The sequence below is a fragment of the Rhynchophorus ferrugineus genome, unplaced genomic scaffold (genome assembly GCF_030347505.1).
Source record: "Rhynchophorus ferrugineus isolate W39M unplaced genomic scaffold, kcgeb_rfMv2 rfM1, whole genome shotgun sequence".
NCBI classification, from domain to species: Eukaryota; Metazoa; Arthropoda; class Insecta; order Coleoptera; family Curculionidae; genus Rhynchophorus; species Rhynchophorus ferrugineus.
The window spans coordinates 27,388,946-27,409,192 of NW_027472580.1; the positions used below are offsets into that span (position 1 = coordinate 27,388,946).

Below are 20,247 nucleotides of genomic sequence, written 5' to 3' on the forward strand. Positions count from 1 at the left end.
ATGTTCAATATTACAAGAAAAACTTTCGAATCCTATTTATACACCTTTTAAATTCTATTTATTACCATAAAATGATGATTTTATTATCTATTAGCATTCCTAAATGAACTAGGCATGTTTTAAATAAAATTAGTTCAAAATTTTTTAGCATTCTGACGTGGAAGATATCCAATGAGAGTAACATATTAATGAGATGTCTTAACGTTTCAGCAGGAATTTTGTTAGTGTTAATTTGTTACTGTTGTCCTACTTAATAAATTCATAAAAAATGTATATTATATATCATATATGTTATCAGTGCATAGTATCAAATATGATAGATATAATAAAAACACTTGAATTATAGTAATATAGCAGTTTGTAATAATAATAAATAACAAAAAGTAAATATATGATATTTGGATTTTTTAAAAATCTTCTAACTAAATTTATTTCTGCTCCAATTGTATAAACATTATGATAGCTATGTATATGTTGATCAATCTTTAGGGAATATATAATATAGAATACAAAAATGAATCGATTTTACTGAATAAAATTAATGGAATAATATTTCACGTTCATACTTACGCTTTGAATTGAGCCAACTTGATGCTTTTTAATTTAGAGTTCAAGAAAGTGCCATTTTGATATTATTGCAAGAGCTAACAAAGAGATAAAGAGAGAAAGACAGAGAAATAAATGCACACGCTCGCACTGAAACCTAACCGAACGAATAAATGGAATTCGAATTTCGTCAACGTTCGCTGGCATCTCGTTGTTGATTGGTTGGATTTTGTTTTGTTCTAGGCGTCATTCCGGATTAACATTTGATGCTTGTTTAAATATTTTCTTTAGCTTTAAGGCACTACTTAGCCTAAATTAAATGTTTTATTTTTTGAATATATTGGGTGTTTGATCTTTTATTAATATTTAACCGACTTCGAAAAAGGAGGAGGTTCTATATTCGGCTGTATATTTTTTAATGTATATTCGCCGATTTTTCCGTCAATTGTGGGCCGATTTTCAAAATTATTTTTCTCTATTCCTATTTTCCTCATACGGGATGCATTTTTACTTGGCCTACCTATTTTATTATTAAATAAAATAACTGCATAATTTATTGAATAAATATCTACCACTAAAAAGAGAAAAATATAATATTTTTAACAAAAAAATTGAAGCAATTTGAAAAAATATATAAGAAACTCACTAAAAATTAAAAAATAATCGAAGTTAGATATTTAGTACAAAATTTTCTTCTGAAATAAAATATGTATATGAGTTTTGTAATAACTAAATAAAAATAAACAAAAACTTTATTTAACATATCTACTACATACCATACATATCTACGATGTACTTTATATTCTACTGTATACACACAAGTTTCCTTAGTACCTACCTAAACCTATTTATTTATTTTCTATATTATTTTAACTATTACCAACTGACCACTTTGAAGTCGGTGGCGAGCACAAAAAAAAATAGTATGATTTTGTGAAATATACGAATATACGAATTTTCGAACCGTCTTCATTGCATGACAGAAGAAGAGGAGGAAGAAGAGTGGATTTAACACATTAATTCCAAGTTCAAAAAGTCATGGATTATTCCAGTAAAGCCATCTACACGCTGAAGAGAAATATTCACATCCAGAAAGTTTTTCTGTACATATAGTTGACAAACTGTAGTGTATGACGTATATGAGTATAATTTTGTGGAATATACAAAAAATTAAATTAACAATAAAACAAATCTAAACTAATACAAATATAACTGTTTGGGCTCATTGTATTCCCGTAAATAAAAATATATATGAACACAAACGCTCTGTATAAATAATTGTATAGGTACAAGGTAACAACAATGCTAAGTCATACGCACATCCTTAATCTATTCAGCTTGGATTGTTTCTTCCAAGGAAAACAATATCTGTTTTTTTTATTTCCGCACATACACTAACATAAAAACTAACAATAATACACAATACTTTTGAGAATCAAATAATAGTGATTATAATTAAGATACAAAAATGCTGATTGTACTTTATGTCATACACACAAAAATGGTTTTATAAATAACTTGAAACAAACAATTCCGTTATAGAAGTGAGGCAATAAAATTAATTTGTAGGCCAACTCAAATGAATCTATCGAATATATATATATATATATATATATATATATATATATATATATATATATATATATATATATATATTGCGGTTGACGACGAAAAGTGGACCTAGCACATTAATTCACATCCAAAAAGTTTTGCTGTACATACAGTTTTATAAGTTATAGTGTATGACGAGCTGCTAATAAATGAAATAGTTACAGCAGATGTCCGCCAAAGTCAATTTCACAAATTGAACAATGTTTTATAAAAAGTAACAATAGTTGGACTTGGATAACAACTTATTGAGATTGATGCAGCATATCTTAGCAGTGTGCGAAAATGAATCACAGTCAAACAAGCATCATTCCTTCCATACGGTATCGCCATATTTAGGCCTAAAGATGAAAAAAAAAATGATAAAAAATAGTTTGAAGTAATTAACAAATATATAATAAAACATGCAATCGCCTAATAAAAGATAAAGTATTAAAAGTGTACCGGATTTTCATATCTAGTCTCCACGACTAGATGGCGCTTTGCGAAGTAAAAAACGGGTTTGTTATTCCTTACCAACCAACCTGAGCTGTTCATGATCACGTAACAACATTGTTATGACTTATAACTTTGAAGTATCCTTACTACAGTTGCATATCAAACATTTTGAATACTAATTTTATCAATTTAATCATAAAGACATGAACTGAAGCTTTTCTAATTTAATTTCAACAAGATAAAATTAATTATCACTTAAGTTTTAACACACTTATTTCAATGTTTTTCGATCTAGAAGGCTAGTAGGAAATATGTCACTCTTAAAGGAGATATCTGGCGTAGAGCTCCAAAAAGGGAAAAAAGGATTAAAAATGTGAAACAAAAATTCGGTCATAGTAACCCAGATAATGACTCTTAGTAATTATATTTGGCTGATCCATACATGTTATGAAGTAGGTTTAGAACAAAAAATGTATTACATAAAAAAGTAAATGTTTGCACAGCCCAGCTGAGCTTGTTTGTTTATACAGATGCAACAAAACATCGCAATTCAGACCAGTCAATGCGAGCTTCTTCGGTTCTAACAGCATATGTATGAATTTCACTACCAATGGTACCAATTCTTGCCAATTCAATGCTCAAAATTGATAAAATTGACTATTTTTATATCGTAATTATATCATAAGTGTTTCAAGTAATTATAAATTTGCTATAATGAAAAATAAAAATCTTTTATACATCTTTTAATAACATCTTTTTTAAAAGTATGAATCAAACCAATTCAAAATGAAATAAATAACTTTTTAATAGAAATTATCAGGTGATGACTAATTTTTGAACTAATTTTGGAAAACTGTTTTATAAGAATTTTACGTATTTCCGTTTACTTACGAGGTGGCTGACGAATCTTGACCATGTTGATATTGGCTCTATTTGAGATCAAATATAGGAAATGTATAAGGACAGTGAGCACACAAACTATTTTATCAATATAAACATAATTTATTAAATTTATTTCGGAGAAAATTGTTAGTCTACAAAGTATACATAAAAGAGTTAGGGACATGCAGCTTAATGAGGGATATAAGACATCCTTCGTACACTCTTACATAGCATTTAAATGGTGTAAAGATAACGCTCGAAGGGGTCTAATGGAACTTCCAGATATTGCCTTAAAAATAATTAAATTTTTAAAGACGTACAATAAAATCTAGGAAGATAAATTATTTAAATTTTATTGTATCTTGATGAAACTTAGATATTTCAGAATGATTCATTGGGACACTCTTGACGAGACAGTAACAAAAATAGTGTAAAGATAACAAAAATTGATGGAAAAAGGTAAAAGTAACAATAGCATTTGATTTGGTTTTGTTGATCATAATACTTAATTGCAGAGATATTTTTATTCATTTAGGGAATAAGAATGGTTTTATTCCTGGTGCAGAATTAATGTTTTCATCCAAATCTAAGGGCAATAACATATTTTTGTTATGTTTTGAAAATCAGTTGTTAAAAAACCTGAAGGAACCATCAATTGTTATTTTTGTCAGTGCACTATAGCCTAGCACACTGGTCAAAAAAATTCAACAATAGCATCAACAAAGATTGTAATGAAGGATTGGCTTTCAAAACATGACAGTAACTTACAAACTATTATACCTGTATTCTTAATTGCAGTTTTAGGTCCTTCGATAATATATGCATTAGATGTACTATAATGTTAAAATAAATTATATTTGATAACAGTATTTTTGTTTAATTATTTTATTTAGATTAGATTTTGTTGTATGTCGAAGCCAAACTAAACTAGAACTCAGAGTTGATGCGGCAACGTTTTGACGTCACAAATTTAAATAGCGTATGTACAAAATAATGTTGGATAGACTATAGATAATATGCCATAATAATGTGTATATGTATACACCTTGCATCTCTAAAGTTGCTGAGTTCTGTGGATCCTAATTTCCAGTTATCATAGGTATTCAAACAGGTCAAGAAAATGAAATAGAAATAATGGGATATTGAAATGGCGAACGGTAATATAATTGAAAATGTGACTGTACAATTTCGTCCAATTTTGTTACAATGATTCCAATGATCCAACTCTACAGTTTTGTATAATATCTTTTGGCAGTCACTGCCTTCATTTTGTTTTCAATTTTTTTTTTGTGTTTCATTATATTAACCATAAACGATTTTATTAATTCTTCTTTTACTTCTTTACAGTTTTTTTGTAACAAAACATTTAAAATCAAATTAAAAATAGATTTATTAGGACTAAAATTAATAGAACAGGAATTGAGATCATGTTTATTAGATATGCTCTTGATTCAACTAAAACGTGCACATTGCACAAGTCGCTACTGCACCGATTACATTTAAATGAGTTGTTTCTAGTCGCTGCTGGAAGAATTTCCTGCCGTATAATATCACAGATATGTTTGGAAGGTGAATCATTAACCGTACACGCCCGTAATGTGTATCCTTCTCCGCCTAAAATATAGATAAAGTAAATTTAATGGTCACAAGTTGCATATTTCGAATGGTATGAATTATATTTTAAATGAAAATGTAATTTAAAATAGAACGAAAACAATATCTTCTAAGTACTAATCGGCTTACTAAAAATTTGCCTCCATATTTAAAGAGGCACCTTGAGGCTGTAGCGACCTTGAGGCTTGTCGAATTTTACATCGTGGAATAACGGTCTACAAAATACCCAGAATATCAATAAATAACGGTCAGATAACGTAAACACCACTGTATACGCAAATAAGCCAAGGGTGTCGCCGTGCGGACTAAAAGTTTGGCTCACCGACAATAACGTACCAGGACCGAATCCCGTTGGGCTAAGTTTTTTTTTTAAGTTTATAAATTAAAATAGAGGACAGTGTTCGTTAAAATTAAGTGAGTTTTAAACGATATTAAAACATAAAGTGAGTGGTTAAAATATTATTAAACGAAGCTATTTAATTTTAAGCACTGTTATTTAAAATTTTCTGTTACTTTCGGTTAGTCTCCTATTCTTGGAATTATTGAAGAATGATTAAAGAATTATTGAAGAGTTGATCTTCTTTTCTTAATAAATAGCTTAGTTCCGGTTAACTCAATCAATGAATGAGTAGAAAAGAGAATATTCCAGAGTATATTATAGAGAGAACAATATACTATCCCTGGATACCTACCGACTGCGCCAGTTATGAAATGTGAAGGGTTTAAAATAACAATAAATTTTATTTTACTTCCCTATTTCATTTTATATCATTGATTTTATCTTACTAAGGAGAACATTTCCGGAAATACACGTTTCATTATTCTGATAGTCCAACAGACTAGAGCGCATTGGTGCAACTGTACCTACAACCTTTTTAAATATTGTTTAAGCAGATCATTTGAAAAGTTCCCGGACTGACACATAGATGGCGCTACTAGAATTAAATCCATATGTTTTTTTAGTTATCCCTAACCCTCAAAAGATGCGTGTATAAATTTAACAACTCTCGGATCATTAGTTTGTAAATTATAACACTTTGAGTGGAGCAAATTTTGTTATTGTGAAAAAAATTGATAAAAAGGAATTTTGAATTTTGAAGGGAAAAAATACAGTTGAAGCAAAAACTTAGCTTGATGCCGAGTTTCCGGACACTGCCCGGAAAATCCAACCATCAAGGATTGGTATGCTAAGTTTAGACGTGGTGAAATGAGCACCGAAGACGGTGAACGCAGAGGACACCCAAAAGAGGTTGTTACCGACGAAACTGTTAAAAAAATTCTTAAAATGTATTCAAATGACCGTAAATTGAAATTGAATGAAATAGCAGACACTCTAAAGATATCAACTGAACGTGTATATTATATCATTCACGAATATTTGGGTATGAGAAAGCTCTGTGCAAAGTGAGTGCCGCGCGAGCTCACTTTTGACCAAAAACCACGACGAGTTGATGATTCGGAGTAGTGTAGAAGATGATCAAGAGTAATAAACCCGAGTTTTTCAGTCATCCGAGTGGACTGCACACGATGAACCCGCTCCAAAGCGTGAGAAAACGCAACAGTTGGCTGGCAAGATTATGGCGTCTGTATTTTGGGATGCGCATGGAATAATTTTCGTTGGCATCTTGAAAAAGGAAGGACCATCGACAGCGACTATTACATAGCGATTTTCGACCGTTTGAACGACGAAATCGCTGAAAAACGGCCGCATTTTAAGAAAAAGAAAGTGCTGTTTCACCAAGACAATGCACCGTGTCAAAAATCCATGAATTGGGCTTCGAATTGCTTCCTTATCCACTGTATCCTCCAGATCTTGCCCCCAGGGACTATTTGCTGTTCTCAGATTTCAAAAAAGAATGCTCGCTGGGTAGAAATTTTCGCCGAATGAGGAGGCGATCGCCGAAACTGAGGCCTGTTTTGAAGCAAAATACAAATCATGCTACAAAAATGGTATCGAAAAGTCATTGTAATCAGTGTATCACCCTGGAATAATAAATAATAGTCAGTTTAGCAAATATGAGAATCAATCAATCAATGATAAGATACATTAATACAAATATGAAAAAAAAGAGAATACAAAAATGCAAATAACAAAAAATTTAAATATATTGATTATTAACTGGTAATTGATTAAAGTACATAAAATTTACCTTCAAAAGCGACTGCTGTAATACATTGATAACTCACTGTATTTTCCATGGGTAAGATATTTGAATTAGTTAAATTTTGATTCCCAATCATGGTTACATTGGATGACTCTCCGTTAGTTCTGGAAAATTCATTGTAGTTCAAATAAATTATCAGAAATATTAGTCTTATAAAATATAACGCTTATTTAACCTTAGAGGTGCTATTACAACGAATTGACAACTAGAACAACATTTTAAAGGAAACTAAATTTTGATTTGATACCACATCCATACTGATACACATTCCATATTTGTTTTGGCATGTATCAGCAAGAAATCTAAATAGCAATTAGCAGATAAACCCTGTACACTTTTCACTTTTAAATTAGTACAAATTCAGAAAAATAATAATTAAGATATACTATAGTTTCATAATTTTCTACCGCTTTTTCAGTATTTTGAAACTCTGTACTAAGCCATGCTGCATCCATCTGAAAAAATGGTTGTTAGAAGACGCTGTTAGAAGAATGGTAGGAAGAATGGTCTGGAAGAATTCTTTTCGATTCTTGCAACGTATAGCCGAGAGTTGTTATGTTAGAGGGTGACCCGCCATTGTTCTGTCTTCTTTTGGAACAAGTCGTCGTTACATTTCTACAATTAACATTGGTAGACATCTGCAGTTAGTCTAATTCGGTTTTAAAAACTTGTAATAAACTACAGCTTGCTAATTCCATCAAGCGCACAGCACGACTTTATGGACGAAATTTCCGGAAAACGGCGGCAATTTGAAGGAAAAGAAAGTGCTGCTTCACCAAGACAATGCACCGCGTCACAAGTCAGTGAAAATCATGGCAAAAATCCATGAATTGGGCTTCGAATGCTTCCTAAATCGCTTCCATGAATTGCTTCCTCATCCACGGTATTCTCCAGATCTGGCAGCCAGCGATTATTTCCTGTTCTCAGATCTCAAAAGAATGCTCGCTGGGAAGAAATTTTTGTCGAATGAAGAGATGATCGCCGAAACTGGCGCCTATTTTAAGTAAAGGACAAATCATACTACAAAAATAGTATCGAAAAGTTGAAGGGCCGCTATAATCTGTGTATCATCCTTGAAGGGAATTATGTTGAATAAAAAAAATTATTTTGATAAAAAAACGTGTTTTACTATGGTAGACCGGGGACTTTTCAATTGACCTGTTAGGTTATTCATTTTTCCACTAGCACACTATATTGGAATAACTCAATATTTCAGAGCTAATTATATAATGATAAATTGTTTATGTTCGGGGGTTTTCAGTGAATTTTATTGTACGCTTTTGATTCTACTTACAATATCATTTAATTCTCATTGAAAACTATGACACTGAAATAAATATTGGCGCTTAATATACCACAACAATACATAAATTTATTTTCAAAATTAATTTGTAAATGATACGGTATGTATAACAGTCCGACACTATCAAAAATCATGCAGCTATAGCACTGCCAATTTCTTCATAAATCATGACATTCATGTATTGAAAGTATATCAATTTAGAATATTTTACTTACTCTTTTGGCCCACATGATGTTGTATAAACCTTTAACTGAAATTCAGGGCTTGTTGCATTATTACACCAAGTGTTACCAAAACACCTATAACATTTTAATTGTGCCATCCCTAAAAATATTTTTGACCTTAATACTAATGTTACTAATATTTTCCTACCAACCAATATTCGCGGAACTAAAAACCAAAAAAATAACTAGAACAAGCTTCATAGTGAATACAATACCGGCCAAGTTTAGCCTAAATACTGAAACAAAAAAATGCTGAGAGATAATGAAGCTTAAGATATGATACTGTGTAAATAATACCCTTTAATTAAATAAAGGAAAATAAAATGAACAATATGGTTTATCTGATAATACATATGTAATTTATATTAAATAATAAAGTATGACAAAAAAGCAAATATGATATTTTGCGGTTGTAATATAATATTAAAAGAGTTTTAGTGTCAAAACTACAAAATCGTAATGAACAGTAATAATCATTGTTGGAGTATTGACCTATTTATCCTGATTTGGTCTGTCTAACTTATTTAAATCGCCCCCTATCTTATTTATGATATTTATATTTTTTCTCTATATTTTAAGGTCTCATTTTACCAGCTAGAGATTTATCTGGACTGGACTACACTTTAACGTGTGCTCCGAAACACGGTCCTCGGCACTAAACCTACCGACTCGGGAGTGACTAACATAGAAATCATCCTAGAAGACATCCAGTCTTACCCATTCTGGTTACTGGCGTAACTGGGATCATTTCCCTTGTCGGATTTTACACTCTTGTCTAGAATAACTACAAATTTTAAACAATCACAAACATACATTTACGACCATGCCCCAGTAGGATTTGAACCTGCGATTATCGCATCATGTCGACTTTACCACTGCACCAAACAAGCCGGCTCTATGATATTTGGCTTATTCTTTACAAGTATACACTAGACAGAAGAGCATTATCCAATTCTCTACATGCGCGCTGTCCTTCTTCTCCTTACAGTATGCTTCTGCGGGTTATGCATAAAGAATCGCCATTATTAACCGCAAAACCTAGAAATGTATAATGGAAACTCAAATGGACACATTCATACCCGTGTTTTGCGCGTCTATATCAAAAGGGCAGAAGGTTTATTCCACATGTCTTTACTTTCTTTCGATATTAAAATTTTGTGCCATATTTGCGACAGGTTATATTTGTTTTTTCTTTTATTTTTATGTATAATTGTACGGAAACTTGTTACTACGACGTTCTTTTTGTATTTATTTTTTTTAATTACTCTTCGTGATTCCACAATCTGCCTTATTGGCAATAAGTATTTCTTATGTCCATATTATATATACATGGCATCTAAAAAATCACTTCATTATGCAATATTCTGTATAAAATATTATCTGAATTAATTAGTCTTATTCTAAAGCTTATTCTAAGTCTACGTATGTCCAGTAATCAGATCAGGTGGTGATAAACACGATAAACGAACACCTTACTTTGGAACTGTTGAATGAAGGATATATTAGATTTGTTAGACTATATGTGGTCGACGGGACGATGGATGGGATATTAGGCTGGGTCAAGGATGCACGGATAGGTTAAGGATATAAAATAATAAAAGCAAAGAGATAGAGAGACGTTTTTTTCTTATTTCATAGTGACTGGCTAGAATCAAATGATCTCTTGCTGATGTCGCTTCGGGATCAGGAAAATTGGGTTTTGCAGTCGAGATACGATTGAAATTGCCGTATTTGGATTAACTACCGAGAATTATGGATGGATATGGATATATTAGCTTATATTTATGTTGTTAAGTGTCATGAGAGAACGTCACACTAAGTATGTTCATGAAACTTTTCACGAACAGCATCCCTGATTCTAGATGGGTATTTAGATTCCTCACAAATCATGGGGCATTGAGTAACGCGAGGACATTTTTATAATCACTTCTGGACTTTTGAAACACTTGGAATACTGCAAGTTGTCTCTCGGACATGTGCCTTTAGGACACCTGTGCTCCGTAGAGGCAGATTGGGCACACCAGGATTTTACAGAATTGCTTTCTGAGGGATTGGATTTTTTGATTTGCTTTTTCTGCAGAGGAGTAGTAGGCTATATGTATCATTTCTTTTGCAAATAGCATGCTGAATTTGAGCTCACCATTGAAACCTGTTATATATATATATATATATATATATATATATATATATATATATATATATATATATATATATATATATATATATATATATATATACGCAAAAGCAATGATATATATAGTCTACTATTCTGCAGAAAAAGTAAATCACAAATCCAATCCCTCAGAAAGCAATTCTGTTTGTATTGTAATTTGCAAGAACTTGTTTTGAAAGATTATACGTCACGTGAAAGAGATACGTCACGTGATGCCATGATGCCACGTTACGTATCTGCGTGAATAATTTTGTTCAAGACCCAATCAAATTTCTTCAGGTGTGTATAATGCCTATTTAATTTAAGCCAATCAAAATACTGCGTAGTGATGACAGTACTTTCTGGGTATTGGATATTGTGAAATTTTTCTCCACAGATACCTCAATTTCTCTAGGCTTTGTTTTTGTTTATGATTATAAATTACTGAGGTTATATACCTACTCATAAAATAATCGTAAAAAAATAAAAAAGGATTGATTAAAATACTTTTAAAAAATTAGAAATAAATTGTAAATAATAGTAACAATATACGATTGTAAATAAAAATTGTAAATAAACTAAAGTATAACTTGAATGGTGAATGCGCGGTTTCTGTATTATTCTATTTTCATTTTTGACGCATCGATACAAAAGCGACGTTTATTATAACAAAATTATATTGGTAGTAAAAAATATACATAAACAAAATTAATTATATTAGACAAACAGGTATTGAACTACGTTTTTGTTAAACTCTATTATCTAATACCAAATAAAAAAAATATCAGTGCTATATTAATGAAAATATGACAATGTTTAATAACAAGACTCGTGTTACAAAGAGGTTTAGAACAAACGTCGTGAAAGATTATTTTAGCTTTCTTGGGTGAGTGCATGGACGATTTCTCCAACAGTTCCTCGGCTGAGTGAGTAGCACAGTCTCTTATTGTGGCCAAAACATTTCTACCAGGCATTGGAGCTAAAAATAAAAATGATAATATTGAGAATTTTTTATTATTTTAGCGAAATCTTTGGTTTTCCTTACTTTCATATTTCATTGTTGCGCATTTGTTTTCTGTGCAATTTTTTTGGTGGATATAATCGACCAAGCCATAGTTGCATTCTTTCGACGTTTGATGGCAATGGTAACATAATATACCCTCTCCTAAAAAATAAATAAACGAATTAGTTAATTAGTGACTGACTTAAAATTAGTCAATTCTCATATTATCATAAAATATTAAGGTATATGAATTTTAGGTACTTTTTCAATTCAGCTAGAAAAACAAACAGTATTTTTACAGATATTTATTAATGTTTAAAAAATTTATAAAAGAAAATAAAATAAAGCACTTATGAAGTGGGAGGTGTCAAAAACAAAAATGACGCGTCTTCGTTGACATGAATGAAAATGTAAAATGAGAATTCTTAATCTAGAGTGCTGCTATAGCATAAATTTCGCCAAATTACAACAGTTCGAAACAAAAACAATAATTTTTTAAACTATTTTTTTGGCAAATCCAATCAAATTTTCTAAAAGTTTTACTTTATTGTGATAGAAAGTATAGAGAATGATCACAAATTTCATGTTAATCTGTCAGTGGGAGTTATAGACTCGAAAAACGCCTTTTAAAGAATTACATTTTTTCTCCATACATTGGACTTTCATTATATCAAAAAAGCATTTTGCAAACGTATTTCTATGAAATGAACAGTTCTGTCCTCCTCTTTGGCGCTAGAAGCTCTTATTTGTGTTACCTCTGGACCTGCTGTATTTCGCACTAGGGTTATAAGTTTAAAAATCACAGTAATTATGACCAAAGATATCTCCTGGCAAACAGTATCAACGAAATACCATCACGATGTGAACTTAAATTGGAGACATCACATTATAGAAAAATCGCAACAAAGCAATCGAAAAATTTAAGAAATAAACTAGTTACTCAGAAGATACTTCCAATTTGATTTGAAATCCAAGCTATTGGTTTATCAGTTAATTTTTTAAACCAAATATGAAACTGTATTAACAACATCAAACCGGCTTGTAAATTAGCCAGCCAAATATGTTAAAATAAAATTCTTCGTTTAATTATCAATGCTTATCGCTACGTAACCAACGAAGAACTATACGATGACCTCGAGCTTATATCGAAGTAATATAACATGACATATAACGCAAATATTAATACTCCAAAATAGTACCGAAATAACCTATAAATGTCTTCGCAAAAATATTTGACATATTTATTACCGTAAGGAATTAAAGAGATTGAAAAATTAAGAGTCATATATTCAGTTCGAACGTGAAATCATTGAAGTAGAGTTATAGCTATAACAAGATAGAAAAACAATAGATTTTCTGTACTCAAATTTTTTTTAAATAGCAAGAAAAGAACAAATTACTTCTTAAAAATGTAATATGTAATCGGTATTTCAAATATCTGGCTTTGAGGTTTTTTGTAATTCGTATATCAAATGGCTTCAAGATACCTTTGGACATATTTATATTTAACGATTTTATTAACGGGTGCCTTCTGGAGAAAATAACTTATGAAAAATGGCAACCGCTAAATATGAGAATCTTTATAGTTAGCAACACTTTAATGATCAAGTATCTGTCAATGTTACCTGAAATAAATGGAGCTATATTGGTGTCGAGCTTGCAAGCGTTATGCAATTACAAAAAAGATGAAATAATGCCTGGAAGAAATGAGAGTACTAGTACTAGTAATGAAGATAATATGTTTTTTTGTGAACACAGGTAAACTAGGAACCACAAACATAAAAAATGGCTCTAATTCCATTTTCACCTTCCTCAAACGCTATCGAAATATAAAAAATATATTTAGAACATATAACACAAGTTTGTACCCATCGCAATGTATAAAAACAAAGGCTATTTGACTTATACGAGGGTCACTATTTATATTTTGTGAACAGGCAACACTGCTGTCATATATGTCCATCTGACAGTTGCATCGTAAAGTTTGACATTTTTACGATATACGTACTCAGAACATTTTGTCGCACGGACGCGATTGGTTTCTTTTTTACGATTTTTTATGTGGATTATCACAACAAGACTGTATCAATCAACTTGATTTGACTTTTGGCGATGAAACTCTATCAAAAAGCACCGTGTATTGCTGGTTTAGTGAATTCAATTGTGGTCGTACTTGGCTGTCCGACGAGTTTTGCGAAGGTAGTCTAAAATCGGCTGTTGTGCCAGAAAACATCGATGCTGTGAGCGAAATGATTAACCAAGATCGTCCATGTCACCTATTGTGCAATTAAGGCAACCCTAAGCATTAGTTCCAGCAGCATATATGCGATTTTACATGAACACTTAGCTGTGCGAAAGTTATGTTCGCGTTGGATCCCAGACAATTTGACAATCGCTCAAGAAAAGGCTCGTGTCGATTGTTGCAAAGAAATGCTTAAGACCTTCAATCACGGTACTTCGAAAGAGGTTTATAAAATCGTGACAGGTGATGAATTATGGATATATTAGTATGCGCCCGAAAGTAAGCAACAGTCGACTGTATGGGTGTTCCAAGATGAACTAAATCCAACAAAAGTCGTTCGCGCACGATGCAAAATGGTGGCCTGTCTCTTCAGGAAAACTGGTCAAATTGTAACAGAGCCTCTAGAGGATCGTAGAATAGTAAATTCTGATTGGTACACAGCCATTTGTTAGCTAGAAGTCTTCGGTGAAATAAAGAAAACAAACAAGAGATGCCGGATTGTTCTTCATCTTTACAATGCGAGCTCTCACACATCGGCTCAAACAAGAGACTATTTGAGCACTCAAAAGATCGAATTGATGTGTCATCCGACGTACAGCCCTTGTTTGGCACCCAACGACTTCTTTTTGTTCCCATCCGTGATGTATAAACTGCGTGGGCCACGATTTTCGTCGCCCGAAGAAGCTATTGAAGCGTTCAAAAATCATGTTTTGAAGATACCTTATTCGGAATGGAATAAATGTTTTGAAAATTGGTTTAAGCGTATGCAAAAGTGTATCAACCATCGTGGCGAGTACTTTGAAAAACAATAAAAATATATTCGCAGCTTAACTATTTGTTTTTTTGCCTATTAGCCAAATATAAATAGTAACACTCGTAGTACATTAAATTATCTAGTGTCTATGACGGGAAATTCTTCTTTTAGTGAATAGGCTGGGCTATACTAATTCTATTCTATTTACATAACTTAATATCTGACTGTTTTAGCACCTGATTTTATAATTTGTATTTTAAATAAAATTATTTGGAATATTGTGTTTTGTATTTTATATTTCAAAAATATGACTTAAAAATATATTGTAAATACATGCGAGAGAGTATATTGTAGTTTGTATTTTAATTAAAGAAAACCATGGATTTTGCCCAGGTTTTGGTAGAGGGAGCAAGGTAAGTCAAGAAAGCGATATTTAAGAAATCAATCAGACCCACAAATCTAAACCTATCAAAAAAACCTAAAACTCTAACTAGAGTTAATAGAATGACTAGAGTTTAAAGAAAGAATGTTAATATTGACTGAAATGTATCTCAAAAGTTAACAGCTCTAACAATGATCTTAGTGTACCGACAAGCCGCTAGAGTACCGCCGATAAATAGATTACAGATTTCTTTCTTTTGATTTGAAGTGTTATATTACAGATTTGTATATTTTGATTTGAAATATAAGCTTTAAAAAAATGGTGTAGTGTTTATTCAAATTTGTTATTTAATTTTTTAGCTTTTAGAGAGATATTATTACGTCCGTATATTCTCTAATTAGTTTTTGTAATTTTTTTAGGAGTCAGCAGCTTTTTGTCATTAAATTTTTCATTAAATCCTGTAAATAATATTGATTTGAATCTGTTAAAGCTGTTGTTTAAAGAGTGTTCTGTTCCGGAATGTGAAGGTTCTAACAGAATGCATCGTTTTCCCGAAAGTTCTGATTGAAGCCAGAAATGGCTTAATAATGTAAACAACGACAAACTTAAGGGATTATCTCAGGAGTATTTATCTACGCATTACGAAGGGTTTGCTCCTTAAGCCTTTTAAGCCAGAATACCATAGAACCAAATATGGTAGACCACTGCTTAACAAAGATGCAGTTCCTAGTTGCAACTTATATAGTGTAAAAAGTAAGGACAATTTTTTTCAAAATTGAGATATATTGAAATAGAGGAATATGTTTCTTCAACTTCAGGCAAGTAAGAGCCAGACTATATAACACCAAAAATAACAAGTAAGCGTGTGTAATATCTTTTTTTGCTATTTTTTATAATTCTTATTTTATAGAATCTTGAGGTCAAAGGCTATCTGCAGTTAATGTTACTCGACTATTCACATTAACTTCAGAAGCACGGCATTTATACAAACAAGTAATTTCTATTTCTAAAAAAAGTTAATAGAATAAATAGACAAAAAACACAGCAGATGACAAATCTTATCTCACGGTACTAGGAACTTATTTTTTAATTTATATGTTTCTGAAGCCATCTCTAGACTTTTTTTACGTATTGCAAAAGCATGTGCCAAAGCAAACTTGCCAAAGAAAATTCTGGATAATATATTATACCAGAACATGCTTCAAAACTATTACTTGTGTTCGACATCTAGATGAGGGAAATATAATAAGAAAAGTAATAATTAGGTGATCCTTGTTCTGGTGGATGAAAAAAATTATATTGATAGGGTCCTTAATTAAGTACCTATAAAAATGCATAAAAAGAAAAGGAGGTTTCGTATTTAAAATTTCAACACGTTTAAATATTCTACCTTAGTATATTTTGGATAAATTACTTTTTAATTTATAGTTTGATATTTTGTAATATTTAAGGCAATAATAATATATAATTAGAAAAGAAGTTATAAGTTGTCATATTAATTTTTTTTATGTGTTTAAAATATATTATAAGCAAATGACCTCTGGTGACTTGACAGGGCATAATTTGGTTACAATTTTATATAGGGGATAGCCATCCATCATCAATGAGAGGTATAAGCTATTCATTCAATTGAATTATAAATTGATATGTATTCAATGAAGTATTCAAATGAAAGCGCTTTTAATATACGCTACCATGTTATCACATTACGAAATCTTTATAAAAATATAATTTTAATATAAGTCTAATGAATGTTATCAGAACGATCTTGACAAACATATTGCAAAAAATCACAATGTGTTCATAAAAGGATGATCATTTCCTCCCAAACGAAACGTTAGTTTTATAAATCCAGAAAAACTATTAGAGTAACAAATAGAAAACGTTAAACAAGAGAAATCAAAAATATATGTCAATATGACGTAAATCATATAAAAAACGCATCAGAAATAGATTTGGTGTAGTGAAAAGCTGGATGCACTCCAGTCCGGAAAGTTTTTAACGAAATGCCTAGATTTTCGAGATTAACTATTTATTAAATTGCCCTCTAACAAATTACGCTTATTTGAGATGTCATTTTATCATCCACTTTATTTGTAGTAATCCTATAATTGGATCAATCAAATATTTGGATTTAGAGAAAAATCATCATCAATGAGTTATTTTCAGAACCATTTCACCGTTTTGACGTCAATTTGTAAAATTTTTCAACAGGATGAGAATTAGTCAATTTTGGTTTCTAAACTAAATAAGGACGTATTAGACCACATGAAAAATCATCGAAATTAAATAACGTGTTAAGTTAAAGTAAGATTTTAAAATAACGTTACGCTGAAATAATGGACATAAAAAGTACGAACATTAAAATTGTATTTAAAATGCACACATTTGCGAATAAAATTAACTTAATATCGAAAGTACTATCTAGTACTAATATAATTGTACTGAAATGTGTTTAGCCATATTTCTACGGCCTTTAGGTTATAGTGTGGTTTTCTAAGCTTAGGCATTCTCAAATTCCAATAGTCTACGGATGAGAAACTAAGCTACTAACATACAATCCGTCTTTGACAGTCATACACACTAATTACAAGCTTCCGCTTATATTCCAGTGGAAATCCAATAGTTCCCGGCTAGGGAAACTTTCAGCAACTTCAATCTTCCTTTGATGACCGTACATCCTAAATTAGAGTATTTCTTGAACAACAGTATATTCAAGTTCTATGAATTCAACTTTTAAAAGCGTTTAATATTCTTCTCAAATTTGTATCTACTCGCTAGGAGTAGAACCGAAGCAAATTTAAAGCGAGTGTATTGCAATAACTTCTTCTGTCAGTTCACCTTTGTCACATAAATTATCTACAATATAATAGTTACCAAACCAAACACTTGAGTAGAAATATCGCCCTACGGGTATGATGGAATTATTAGAGACGTACCAGCCACACTACGTAACATATGGTCAAAGTAATTCTTAAGTAATTTTGTACATACATCATCATAATCAATGTGGCCGCATCAACTCTGAGTTTTAGTTCAGTTGGACTTTTATATACTAACAAAATTCGAATCTAAATAAAACAGTTAAACAAAAATGTTACCAAATATAATTTATTATAACATTATAGTACATATAAAAACTATTGTTAATTATACAGCCTCAATAGTTTATAAGGTAGAGTTATAACCTTTTATCACTATTGCTTTCAAGAATTTTGTATATGTCCGGACAACCTGAGGACTTTGACAGGCTCATTCGTTTACGTGTTCAAACTAATCAGATAGCATTGTGTCTCTTTTTAATTACAATAAAATGAGAAGGAAAACATTGTCTAATTGTAAAACGAATTTGCAAATTGCGGCTTATACTTTAAACATCTTGATGACGCATATACAAATAAACTTTGTATGGATTATATATGTATGTACAATAGACTGATAAAGAAGCTTACTTAAAAATAATTTTTTCTATACAAAAAAGAGGAAAGGCGAACCCAACCTGGTCCTTTTAATTTAGTAATGTGAATATTAGCTTCGTAGAATAACGAGTGTTTACAACCGCAACTTTTACTTAAGGTGCCTAATCCAATATTCTTTCAATAAATTTAATATATTTAAAAATTATTAAATAATTATTTTATAAACACTTAAATCTTGTTAGTTATACGTATCTATAAACCCTGATTTATTCTGGAATTATCTACCGACAATATCTAAAAACCTGGATTTTATATCGAGAAAATTTTAAATACACTTACATACATTTTTATATTTTTTCTTAATAGGTGGAGCCATATATATTCTTAATAATTTTACTAGTTTTTAACATATTTATAATTATTAATTATTAATTAATATCAATTTTATTAAATTAATATATTTTCAGTTATGATAACCTCTTAATAGTCAGCACTTACGGCAATGGTTTAGTTTTTTATTTTATAAAAATTTAAATCATTGTAAAAAAATACTTGATATTTAATTATGGATTAGTAATTTGTCGGTTCCATCGAAAAGAGAAAAAATATTAAAAATTCCAGTTGTTGAAACTAATTAATCCTATTCAATTCATACAAAACGAAAGACGTTCTATGATGGCGAAGGCGCCGGACTTCCAGTTTTGTTTAATGTTTCAATAAAACGTTTATTATAATAGTTTTTAAGAACTATAAATTAACGTAAATCTACTTCAAGGCTTTAAACATTTATCATGGCTATATATTGTTTACGATATTTTTAAGCTAAGTGTATTTGTTTTAAAGCGATATAAGAAATAAATACTTGTAAATTGACAACTTGTTATGATTAATTGTTTTTCAGCGAAATTATTTTACAGCAACAAAGGATATTATTATCAGTGAAGTATTTTTAATCAGAAACTTACCTGGAACTAAATTAAGTGAGATGAACAATAAAAATAGCAGTACATCCATTTTTGATGTGATAAATTAATTTACACTGAAAATTCACTTAACCTTAATACCGCACGTGGAGATCTTTTTTACACATTTTAACGTTATTTTAGATATACTTCCGAGTAGAAACATAGCTGCAACATGACTTATACGAGATTGGCCGATCTCGTAAAGCCGTGATTTATACACGGTCGGAAACTATTTTTGGATTTATCCAGAATTCCATTCCAATAGGGTCGCATACCGACCGAATTTCTTGTTTGTTTGTATTGCTGGTTGTTGTGACTTAGGTTAGCGAATTTTATAGGGATGTTCTAATAGAGGAAAGGGTGGTAATTTGAAATCATACTTTGTTTTTTAAATGTCTTCACAACACTGTTTAAATAATCATGCCAAAAAGTGCCTTTATATACTTTTAATTTTATATAGTAATATATTAGGGACGAATTAAGAATATAAAAGTATTCATTAAATAAAATAATCAATCAAAAATAAACAATTTGTCAGAGTAATAGTGCT

General features: G+C 30.7%; 2 protein-coding genes and 2 long non-coding RNA genes across 8 annotated transcripts in view; 1 reads left to right on the forward strand and 3 right to left on the reverse strand.

Moving 5' to 3' along the window:
* The window catches only part of LOC143206611 (uncharacterized), a 25,663-nt gene extending 24,953 nt beyond the window's left edge, over positions 1-710 (reverse strand). For 2 of the 3 annotated variants that reach the window (XR_013008469.1, XR_013008467.1), the window contains exon 1: positions 571-710. This is a non-coding gene — a long non-coding RNA (uncharacterized LOC143206611). The remainder of the gene's footprint in view (positions 1-570) is intronic. The other variant, XR_013008468.1, reaches the window with a different exon arrangement.
* The window catches only part of LOC143206619 (uncharacterized), a 5,041-nt gene extending 916 nt beyond the window's left edge, over positions 1-4,125 (forward strand). Inside the window, exons 2-3 of the long non-coding RNA XR_013008480.1 lie at positions 3,860-3,933; positions 3,990-4,125. This is a non-coding gene — a long non-coding RNA (uncharacterized LOC143206619). The remainder of the gene's footprint in view (positions 1-3,859; positions 3,934-3,989) is intronic.
* A 703-nt stretch (positions 4,126-4,828) lies between these two features.
* On the reverse strand, positions 4,829-9,013 carry LOC143206599 (uncharacterized). Of its 3 annotated transcripts, none has more exons than XM_076419211.1 (4): positions 8,933-9,013; positions 8,772-8,880; positions 7,239-7,357; positions 4,829-5,088 (listed from the first exon to the last, which is right to left on the reverse strand). In XM_076419211.1, the coding sequence occupies exons 1-4, from the start codon at positions 8,979-8,981 to the stop codon at positions 4,847-4,849; spliced, it is 519 nt and encodes a 172-aa protein (XP_076275326.1). In that variant the 5' UTR covers positions 8,982-9,013; the 3' UTR covers positions 4,829-4,846. The 3 variants fall into 3 exon arrangements, with proteins under 3 accessions (XP_076275326.1, XP_076275328.1, XP_076275327.1); XM_076419212.1 differs by lacking the exon at positions 4,829-5,088 and adding an exon at positions 6,939-7,071; XM_076419213.1 differs by lacking the exon at positions 7,239-7,357 and having other exon boundaries at positions 4,847-5,088.
* A 2,578-nt stretch (positions 9,014-11,591) lies between these two features.
* Positions 11,592-19,929, reverse strand: LOC143206606 (uncharacterized). Its single transcript, XM_076419221.1, has 3 exons — positions 19,698-19,929; positions 11,978-12,097; positions 11,592-11,911 (listed from the first exon to the last, which is right to left on the reverse strand). The coding sequence occupies exons 1-3, from the start codon at positions 19,744-19,746 to the stop codon at positions 11,691-11,693; spliced, it is 390 nt and encodes a 129-aa protein (XP_076275336.1). The 5' UTR covers positions 19,747-19,929; the 3' UTR covers positions 11,592-11,690.
* Positions 19,930-20,247: the final 318 nt, after the last annotated feature.

Excerpts from the sequence above, each read along its gene's own strand:
- LOC143206599 (XM_076419211.1), bottom strand. The coding sequence starts at position 8,981 with ATGAAGCTTGTTCTAGTTATTTTTTTGGTTTTTAGTTCCGCGAATATT. Across the intron at positions 8,881-8,932 it reads TTTTAGTTCCGCGAATATTG|GGATGGCACAATTAAAATGT; the intron begins GTTGGTAGGAAA and ends AAATATTTTTAG. Across the intron at positions 7,358-8,771 it reads ACATCATGTGGGCCAAAAGA|AACTAACGGAGAGTCATCCA; the intron begins GTAAGTAAAATA and ends TGAATTTTCCAG.
- LOC143206606 (XM_076419221.1), bottom strand. The coding sequence starts at position 19,746 with ATGGATGTACTGCTATTTTTATTGTTCATCTCACTTAATTTAGTTCCA. Across the intron at positions 12,098-19,697 it reads CTCACTTAATTTAGTTCCAG|GAGAGGGTATATTATGTTAC; the intron begins GTAAGTTTCTGA and ends TTTATTTTTTAG. Across the intron at positions 11,912-11,977 it reads CGCAACAATGAAATATGAAA|CTCCAATGCCTGGTAGAAAT; the intron begins GTAAGGAAAACC and ends TTTTATTTTTAG.